Source organism: Sinocyclocheilus rhinocerous, unplaced genomic scaffold, assembly GCF_001515625.1.
Source record: "Sinocyclocheilus rhinocerous isolate Xijiao unplaced genomic scaffold, SAMN03320098_v1.1 scaffold8, whole genome shotgun sequence".
Classification (NCBI taxonomy): domain Eukaryota; kingdom Metazoa; phylum Chordata; class Actinopteri; order Cypriniformes; family Cyprinidae; genus Sinocyclocheilus; species Sinocyclocheilus rhinocerous.
The window spans coordinates 2594820-2605802 of record NW_015666800.1 but is presented as its reverse complement, the minus strand read 5'-3'; the positions used below and the strand labels follow the sequence as shown (position 1 = coordinate 2605802).

General features: G+C 39.0%; 1 protein-coding gene across 1 annotated transcript in view; it reads right to left on the bottom strand.

Annotated features, from left to right (window-relative positions):
* Positions 1-10983, bottom strand: part of LOC107733123 (Usher syndrome 2A (autosomal recessive, mild)) — a 209374-nt gene that overhangs the window by 163542 nt on the left and 34849 nt on the right. The window contains 3 exon segments of the mRNA XM_016544622.1: positions 1938-2585; positions 8291-8486; positions 10269-10399. Of these exon segments, the coding sequence (XP_016400108.1) occupies positions 1938-2585; positions 8291-8486; positions 10269-10399 (975 nt within the window).

Sequence of the window (10983 nt, the reverse complement as noted above, 5' to 3'; positions counted from 1 at the left end):
CTTTCTTCTAACATGAGGGGGTTTGGCGTCACGGCATATTTGTTTCCAGGCGCAACGTTAAAGAACACAACACACACGTCTCCCGGAAATCCTGTATAATTCAACCAATCTGATGACGACTTCGAAACTCCCGAAGTGTTTCCAATTTTGTGTGCCGTATGGATCAGACGTTCAGCCAACGGTTCGTGGGCGTGACGTCTGAGGCTGAGACTACCATGGTGTAATTCGTTTATAGCCTAACTTGAGCATTCTTTAGCTTCCTAGCAATTGTATTTAGGCTTCAAAAGTCATAAAAGTTGTGTTAGTTTGTAAAGATTGTCTTGATGAATAAAACACGTAAGAACCATAAGCTTTTGCTGGTAACAGTGTTTAATTTCTGCAAGAATCCAAAAGCCAATGGAAAAATCCTATTGACTTTTTGTTGAGAGAACGTCTCGGTTACGTATGTAACCCTCGTTCCCTGAAGGAGGGAACGGAGACGTCACGTCGGATGACCGACGAATTGGGATCTCGCTTAGAGGGGGTAGGCCAATAGGGTGCCACCAAAAGGACCTGCTCCTCGTCCTCTCTGACCTTGCACAGCAACTGTGCAATAAGGCTCACTGGGGGAAACGCATACTTGCGAAGGCCCGGGGTAGTGCAGCCTGTTGTGTGCAACCCACTCGACACGGGAAACCACCACCGCTGAAGCGCTGTACCGCCAACACGAAGAGCTCTCCAAGAGTGCACTGAACACGTTCAGTCTTCTTCTCTCAGTAGAGTAGTCAGAAGCAGAACAATGTGATCGCTCGGCTCCGAAGCGAAAAGCTGAATATGCACTGCATCTGCTGCCTACTTATACTCACGCTGTGATCAGCGGCAGCTGGATGCAATAATCGCATGCCAATGTGCATTGGCTCGTTTAGTTTACACTCGAAGTAGATTGGTCCCTCTAAGCGAGATCCCAATTCGTCGGTCATCCGACGTGACGTCGAGAGTGACCGACTGAAAGGGAACCAGGGTAATGCCAACTACTGCATTGGCCTACAAAAATGTAATTCCTGCAGCTCTCCATTGAAGGGTCTGTCCTGTTTTTTATGTATTTATTTATTTATTAAATTACACTAGCATATAGATGACCTCAAGCTAATACACATATACTGTACTAATATGCAAAAAATTCCAAATTTAAATCATGTGGTCTTTAAGCTGGTCTAAACTAGTCTAAGTTGTTTTATCAGCAGGGTTTAAGGGTTGTGGTCAAATTTGTTGATGGACAATGCAGTATTAGGATAGGATCAACTATCCAAATTACTAATAGGAACATGTCTTTACAGTACTCTAAAGGAGTAGCAGCTTTTTGGAATCGGAAGGCTCTGCTTGGCGTGCAAAAGTGAGGGCTAATCTTCATTATGAAGACAAAGGGACCAACTGGTACAGCTGGTCTAGCCACACTGTGTCTTGAGCCCCTGGCAGTGCACTTCTAGCACTTACTATGCTGCAAAGAATAAGGCAAGTGCAAACATTTCCACCCCCTGAAGTGCACTTGAGTCATGAGGCCAGCACTGGCCCAACAGCCACTGAGGGGGTTGATTGAGGGTACATGAGGAATGGCCTGTAGCTATGCTAATGAAACGCCATCGGCCAAAGTGACTGCCAAACACTCTCAATTCCCAGGCACAATCTAGGAAAAAAGGAATAACAAAACAATGCAGCAGCTTGCAGAGCCAAGAACAAAATGCAAGGGAGTCATTAGTTAAGAAAAAGAAGAGAGCGCTTTGTAATTCAAAAGATGTTAACGCAGATACTTCAAATGCGATGCGCAATGGCTAGGAATCACAGTAAACAACTAAAGCAATGAATTCTCTGGCATTGCCAACACAGTATAATGAGCTTACAAATACACCATCCACCTTGTAAATACACACATAGTTTCAAATCAGACTGAAAGGACCAACCTGGTTTACAGGTTCCACAGTCTTGACCGTTACGTGTGGGCAAGCAGACGCATTGACCACTAACAGGGTTGCACACGGTTGCAGGTACGGTGCCCATGTGATCACAGTGACATGGTTGACATCCATGCGTGGCGTTGGCAGAACTCAGGTTGTAGGTGTGAGATGAGCATCGATTACAACTTAGTCCCTCTACGTTGTTTTTACACATGCATTGGCCCGTGGTCTTGTCGCACACATCTGAGCCATTCACCGTGCCTCTGAGCTCACACTGGCAAGGCACACAGCCCAAGGAGTTGCTGCTGTGCAGACTGTGGTATCCATCCCAGCACACGTCACACCGCCGGCCCTCTGTGTGAGGTTTGCACCTACACTGTCCGGTCACCGCATCACAGGAGGTACCGGGAACAGATCCGTTTGGACTGCAGTCGCAGGGCAGGCAGACTCCACTGCCGTTCAGACTGTAGAAGTGAGGGATGCAGGTGTCACAGAGGAGGCCTCGTACGCCATCTTTGCACTCGCACTGGCCAGTGAAAGGATTGCAGAACTGGTGTAGAGAACCCCGTGGGTCACAACCACAGGGAATGCAGCCATCAGGATCTGTGCGATTGAGGAATTTGAAGCCGTAGTTACAACGGTCACAGGTTAGACCTAAGTATAAAAAGAGGAGACGACTATCAGTGCTATTCCAAACCAGGACCCCAGGAGGTACTTAAGTAGGTTTCAGGAGTTTATTTCAGGAGAATTTGCTGTTAAATTTATAGAACAAAAATAGTAACTTTAAATCTTTAAATTTTAAAAAGATAATAGCTGTGGCAATTGCCAATGTTTTTCCATTTACTGTTTATACTTTAGTGGTTTTTTTTATGGTTATGGTGTGGTAATTATTACCAGGATTCCATTTAATTTAATCCTTCATTGTAAGTAACCATTTTTTTGCAAAAATAATTTGTGTAATTGCAAATTTTAAATTGCAATTGCTCAATTTCACAATAAAAATGAAAAAGCCCACATTTACCTTTTGTTTATTTTTTATTTTATTTAAAAAAAATGTTACTCTGAGGTGGAAACCTTCCATTTCTGAAAGAAAACGTGATGTGAATATGTGAAAGTCAATTTACGTGGATAACCCTAGTAACAAAAAAAATATGTGCATATGTATTTTCTTTTTGCAGATTGCAGCATTTCATTTATCTTTGTTCAACTAAAGTTATTCAATTTCATCTTACCATCCACAAACCACCAACCTCAAAGGGTTAGTTCACCCAAAAATGAAAATTCTGTCATTAATTACTCACCCTTCTTCTTCGGAACACAAATTAAGATATTTTTGATGGAATCTGAAAGCTGTCTGACCCTGCATAGACAGCAACGCAACTGAAATGTTCCCAAGTCCAGAAACGTAGCAAGGAGATCTGTAAAATAATCCATGTGACATCAGTGGTTCATCCGCAATTATACGAAGCTACGAGAATATTTGTGCGCAAAAGAAAAAAAAATAACGACTTTATTCAACAATTCGTCTCCTTCGCATCACCCTGGTGCCATTTTGGAGAAAATCAGCTGGACGTAAACAACGTATGCTGTTCTGTGTCAGCTGCGTCACAGTTGTTAAATGTTTTCATTCAAATCAAAGCGCAAACAACGTAGGAAACAGATCCGGTGTGACGCAGCTGACACAGAACAGCATACGTTGTTTACGTCCAGCTGATGCGAAGATGAACAAAGGTCTTACGGGTTTGAAACGACATGAGGGTGAGTAATTAATGACAGAATTTTTGGGTGAACTAACCCTTCAACATCTGAAATGATTTGGTCTTGGCCTTTACGTCATAACCCACATTTCATAACACTCTGTAGTACATAGTAAACAAATAAATAAATCAGTGAAATATTACACAAGGAATAAAAAACTAAATTGGTAATGTCATCATTAAGTGAGGCCCTTTCCCAATGATGAACGACTCACCTCAGGCGTAGCACTTAATTTCTCTAAAAGGAAAATAAATAAATTAAAAGACCCAAGAAAGGCAATGGAAGGGAGAAAAGTAAAAATAACTATGAGGCTAAAAAAGAATTACAGCTCATTTGGAGACCCTAAAAAGTGGTCTACGTGGAATCAAATCATATCAAGTTTTTTAAAATGTGTGCGGTGCTTATTTGAATATGCCATACATATTCCTGACAGGTAATCTATTCCTAATGTTGCTGAGCAGAGCCTACAGGGCAAACCGTTTACAGCCATAAGTACTGAGAACTCCACACACCTCCACTGCTGTGTATTCCGCAACAGAGCTCCATATTAATGAATTTAGATATTAATATATTGCTCCCTACCCACAGTTAAACCTCATTACAACATTATGTTAAATGCACAATGTGACACAGATGAATACCCCAATAATATCACGCCAAAGGTGCCGCAATTTGTCATTGTGTGCATGGCTTGTGGATGTTGGAAAATCTGTGTAACTCTTTAAACGCTATGGTAACTGTGAGCCATCCAACTGTGAATATAAGAAGAAATTAATTACTAAATCTAACAACAATCTGCAGGTAAAAATAAGCAAGTAAATATTTATGCTTAAGATATTATTTTTGATAAATTGAAGTGTATTTGGTTTTAACTAGTATGATTATATATACTTTTTAATATATATTTGACTGCCCATTGGTGCACCCATGAAGTGGGATGTGTACCAGCGCAGCCCACATTTTATCAGTAATGCTTTTCTGCATAATATTCTCATACATCAACATTTCAAAGCACATTGTGTACGCAGAGCACTTTGGACGCTTGATAAATTTTGTCCTTATGAAGCTGTGGCTGGCCTCAAACGCGCTGGAGGTAATAAATTGCCTTAATCAAATCTAATTTCTGAAAAATACCTGTGGGAACTACAAACAAAGAAGCAGGTCTTGTAAGAAGCATGAAAAATAAGGAAGACAGGGGCAGTTTATTATAATCAACTTGGCATTGAATTACAAAATTAAAATGAGGTGGTCCTTGATATTCTGGCTTAGCAATACACATGATCTTCTAAGTAACATTCTTTTGCATTTCATAAGAAAATTGTTCAAAGGTACAAAGAAGAAAAAAAGGAACAGATTTATCGTAAAGACCTGGAATGCCTGGAAAAGCTGGAAGAAAAATCCTTTTGGCTGCTGCTCACAATAAATTTGTGAAAAAAAAACCCACAGAAAAACAGGGCTTTGCCAAAAAAAAGAGCCTGATGGTAAACAATTTAATCATTTCATTTACATATGCAACACAGCAGAGTGATCACTGTATGCTTCGTATGTTTTCATTTCAGAAATTAAAAAGTGCAAACAAGAAGAAAATTAATCATTTTGAATAATTTCTAATATAAAACGGCATATCAACCATTGTCAAAATAATTTTGTAATATATTTAATTTAAAACTTACTGAAAGACAACATAGAATATATATATATACATATATTTTTTTTAAGTTTGTCCTACCTCATGACCATTTAAAATGAATTAGATTAGGAAACAATAGTAATAAACATAAAAGAAGTTAACAAAAAGTTTACATTCATATAAATTTTAAGCTAAAATCTTAATGTTGATAAAAATGAAGACCATGGCTGATATGCCAAAAATTTATTTATTAGTTTATCTACATAGAGACAGTACAACATTCATGATTCCAGCCATACTCATTTATCTGTATATGTATTTATTTTTTACCCTGTACAGCTTATCAACTTTGTGGGAATCAACAGGGAGAGACAGAGAGAAAGGTTGAGAGACAGAAAAAAGAAGTTGGAGAGAGAGAAAGAGAAGGATGGGAGAAGAGAGCGAAAGAACGATGGAGGGCGCAATGCTGTTTGATACGTACCGATTACGTTTGCCTTACACTGGCATTGACCTGAGTCGTGGTGACAGGTAATATCTGGCTGCACGGTCCCAGCGGTATTGCAGTTACAGGCGCGGCAGCCGTCAGCCAGTGCCGACTGCAGCTTGTAGAATCCGTGTTGGCACTGATTGCACTGTCTGCCAGACACATGTCGCTTGCACTTACACTGCCCCCCGATCTGCAGAGGAAGGAGAGCGTCACGTGACTGTGCTCCAATTAGTCAAGTTGAGGAGGCCAGTGTGAGTGTGTGTGAGTCATGGATGGGCAGCTCTGCTCTGTCTCTACCCCCCCACCCCGACGATTCCCCACTGGGCTGCTGGGAAGCTTTTCATCTCCATTACAGAGAATGGAGTGGTTTGGGATGAGGGGGAAGAGGTCACAACACCTGAGCTCAAAAGCTGCCATTGTGCAGAGGGTTATGTGGCTTAACAAAACAGGTCTCTTCTTTGGGATGGATTGAAAGTACCAGCTGTTGTTTGGATGAAAAGAGGGAATATTTGATACTACTGACATGAATAGCTTCCTTGAGTTATATATGTCAGAACTTTAGGAAAAGAGACTAGACGACTCAAATGACTCGAAGCTTAAAGGGAGAGTCCACCCAAAAATGAATATTTTGCCATCGTTTACTTACCCTCAAGTTGTTCCAAACCTGTACAAGTTTTTTTTTCCCCCTTTCACTTTCTTCTGCTCCCCATGACATGGTATTTTTCCTTACTGTGGAAGTCAATGGCTACCAGCAACTGTTTGGTTACCAACATTCTTAAAAATATCTTTGGTATTCAAAAGATAAAAAAAAAATTCATACAGGTTTAGAACAACTTGAGAATAAATGATGACAGACTTTTCATTTTTAGGTGAACTATCCCTTTAATTGCTTCCACTGCTGTGTATTCCTCTACACAGCTCCACTTTAATGAATTTAGATATTAATATATTGCTCCCTACCCACAGTTAAACCTCATTACAACATTATGTTAAATGCACAATGTGACACAGATGAATACCCCAATAATATCACGCCAAAGGTGCCGCAATTTGTCATTGTGTGCATGGCTTGTGGATGTTGGAAAATCTGTGTAACTCTTTAAACGCTATGGTAACTGTGAGCCATCCAACTGTGAATATAAGAAGAAATTAATTACTAAATCTAACAACAATCTGCAGGTAAAAATAAGCAAGTAAATATTTATGCTTAAGATATTATTTTTGATAAATTGAAGTGTATTTGGTTTTAACTAGTATGATTATATATACTTTTTAATATATATTTGACTGCCCATTGGTGCACCCATGAAGTGGGATGTGTACCAGCGCAGCCCACATTTTATCAGTAATGCTTTTCTGCATAATATTCTCATACATCAACATTTCAAAGCACATTGTGTACGCAGAGCACTTTGGACGCTTGATAAATTTTGTCCTTATGAAGCTGTGGCTGGCCTCAAACGCGCTGGAGGTAATAAATTGCCTTAATCAAATCTAATTTCTGAAAAATACCTGTGGGAACTACAAACAAAGAAGCAGGTCTTGTAAGAAGCATGAAAAATAAGGAAGACAGGGGCAGTTTATTATAATCAACTTGGCATTGAATTACAAAATTAAAATGAGGTGGTCCTTGATATTCTGGCTTAGCAATACACATGATCTTCTAAGTAACATTCTTTTGCATTTCATAAGAAAATTGTTCAAAGGTACAAAGAAGAAAAAAAGGAACAGATTTATCGTAAAGACCTGGAATGCCTGGAAAAGCTGGAAGAAAAATCCCTTTGGCTCCTGCTCACAATAAAATTGTGAGAAAAAAAACAGGGCTTTGCCAAAAAAAAAAAAAAGAGCCTGATGGTAAACAATTTAATCATTTCATTTACATATGCAACACAGCAGAGTGATCACTGTATGCTTCGTATGTTTTCATTTCAGAAATTAAAAAGTGCAAACAAGAAGAAAATTAATCATTTTGAATAATTTCTAATATAAAACGGCATATCAACCATTGTCAAAATAATTTTGTAATATATTTAATTTAAAACTTACTGAAAGACAACATAGAATATATATATATACATATATTTTTTTTAAGTTTGTCCTACCTCATGACCATTTAAAATGAATTAGATTAGGAAACAATAGTAATAAACATAAAAGAAGTTAACAAAAAGTTTACATTCATATAAATTTTAAGCTAAAATCTTAATGTTGATAAAAATGAAGACCATGGCTGATATGCCAAAAATTTATTTATTAGTTTATCTACATAGAGACAGTACAACATTCATGATTCCAGCCATACTCATTTATCTGTATATGTATTTATTTTTTACCCTGTACAGCTTATCAACTTTGTGGGAATCAACAGGGAGAGACAGAGAGAAAGGTTGAGAGACAGAAAAAAGAAGTTGGAGAGAGAGAAAGAGAAGGATGGGAGAAGAGAGCGAAAGAACGATGGAGGGCGCAATGCTGTTTGATACGTACCGATTACGTTTGCCTTACACTGGCATTGACCTGAGTCGTGGTGACAGGTAATATCTGGCTGCACGGTCCCAGCGGTATTGCAGTTACAGGCGCGGCAGCCGTCAGCCAGTGCCGACTGCAGCTTGTAGAATCCGTGTTGGCACTGATTGCACTGTCTGCCAGACACATGTCGCTTGCACTTACACTGCCCCCCGATCTGCAGAGGAAGGAGAGCGTCACGTGACTGTGCTCCAATTAGTCAAGTTGAGGAGGCCAGTGTGAGTGTGTGTGAGTCATGGATGGGCAGCTCTGCTCTGTCTCTACCCCCCCACCCCGACGATTCCCCACTGGGCTGCTGGGAAGCTTTTCATCTCCATTACAGAGAATGGAGTGGTTTGGGATGAGGGGGAAGAGGTCACAACACCTGAGCTCAAAAGCTGCCATTGTGCAGAGGGTTATGTGGCTTAACAAAACGGGTCTCTTCTTTGGGATGGATTGAAAGTACCAGCTGTTGTTTGGATGAAGAGAGGAAATATTTGATACTACTAACATGAATAGCTACCGTGATCCTTGTGGTAAGGTTCTATATGTCAGAACTTCAGGAAAAGAGACTAGATATCCCTAATGACTCAAAGCTTAAAGGGAGAGTTCAACCAAAAATGAATATTTTGTCATCATTTACTCACCCTCAAGTTGTTCCAAACCTGTGCAAGTTTCTTTCTTTCTTTCTTTCGCTCCCCATTGACTTTCATGGCATTTTTCCTTACTGTGGAAGTCAATGACAACCAGCAACTGTTTGGTTATCAACATTCTTCAAAATATCTTCTTTTGTATTCAACAGAAGAAAGTAACTAAGGTTTGGAAAAATTTGAGAGAAAGTAAATGATGACAGGCTTTTCATTTTTGGGTGAACTATCCCTTTAAGTGCTGATTCAAAAGTTAATAAATCAACCAATAATATAATAATATAATATAATATAATACAATATTAAATATAATATAATATAATAGCAGTAGTAGTAGTAAAAATTACATTAAAATTGACAAATATTCAGTGTAGTCTCACTAAATGTCACCAGAGTTCATACATAATATTTACTGGAATAAACGAAAGCTTTTTTGCATGACTTAATAGAAAAGAAAAAAATCTGCATCAGAAAAATACTATCAAATCTTGAATCATTTATCAATAATGTTAATAGGATAAAACATAAGACATAAGCTACATAAATTCCAACCATGAGCCAAGAAGGCTCAATCCCTACCCAGCACCAAACAAAAACTGCCCAACCAACAGTGTAAAGTCATTTCCATATGTGAGGAAATAATCATTCTGATCATTTAAATAAGGTAACAATCCAACATGGGGCTGACCCAACCATTGATTCTGAATTTGTCATTCACTATATCTATCGACATGGATCTGTTCCTCCAAAATGGCTTTCATGTAGCTAAGATAAAGGAAAAGGTGGGGGAGAATTCTCCCGAGAGAGGCCCTCATGACGACACTTTTACATACTCCCTACTGATCAAACCACTGATAAATGCTGTTGTGAATACTAAAGTCCTCAGCCAATACATCAATGCAACCCTCTCGAGAGGGACTGGCCAATATCGTTATCTGAATCTACAATTCTCAGGTCCATCACAAAGCTGGGGATCAAAGCCTCAAATGTCTGCCTTTGCATATGCAGAGATATTGCCTTGACGCTACTGTTGCACCTTGTAATTCAGAAATGTATCTAATATCTCAAATATCAGATATAGATCAGAGGCCAAAAAATCTGCATAATGTGTTAAAATGAGCTTTAAGTTCTATAAACTATTGTAGAAATTAAATTAATAAAAATATTTAACATACAAATATGCAAATAGCAGGAGATAAACTTGGTGAATGATGGGGGTTCATTATCTGCTTTGTTTTCTGTGGGGTTTTATTTATGGGAAATGCATAAATTTTTGTGGATGAATGTGTATGTGTGTGCATGTCCACACTTACCGGCTCACATTCTAAACTGCCATTGACGGTCCCAGTGCTGTGGCACTCACACGGTTTGCACACGTCCTTGGCCCACAGGAGTGCACCGACCTCCCTGTAGAACAGACTCCGACACCGCTCACAGTTCCTGCCTTTAAACCCAAAGAGAGTGAGTCTGCGTGTGCTTGTAGAAGGAAATGGGTGGGGGGAGGGGGAAATTGATGTCAACCTATTAAAATTCAATCATATCATAGGACTATGATTTCAAATAAAAAAACTGCAGTCTTGGGAGAAGTCCGGAGAGAGATGTGTAATTTTCTAAGGTGTCCATTTTAATGTCCTCTTTCATCCCTACCTGCCACTGTGCCTGATGCCCAGCATATGAAACAATGAACCTGTTAGCATGGCCTGATTTACTTCATTAAATGTCCATCTGTTTTCGCTCTGATGCATTATTTCGATTTTTCATTATATCACTACTATTTCTCCAGCTGTTGTAATGAAAAATATCTGGGTTTCTGTTAGATATGGCATATTGGAACAATACAAAATTATTTATTAAATCATGAGACAGAAATAGGTCTTAGAGGTTGACCAATATGGGTTTTTCAATAATCGACTGGGATATTTAAAGAGCAAGATGACTGATAGCCAATACATTCTGATAATCTATACATATTTTTAAACTTTTTTTTTTTTTTTTTTTTTTCACTTTGTGGGGGGAAATATGACCCAG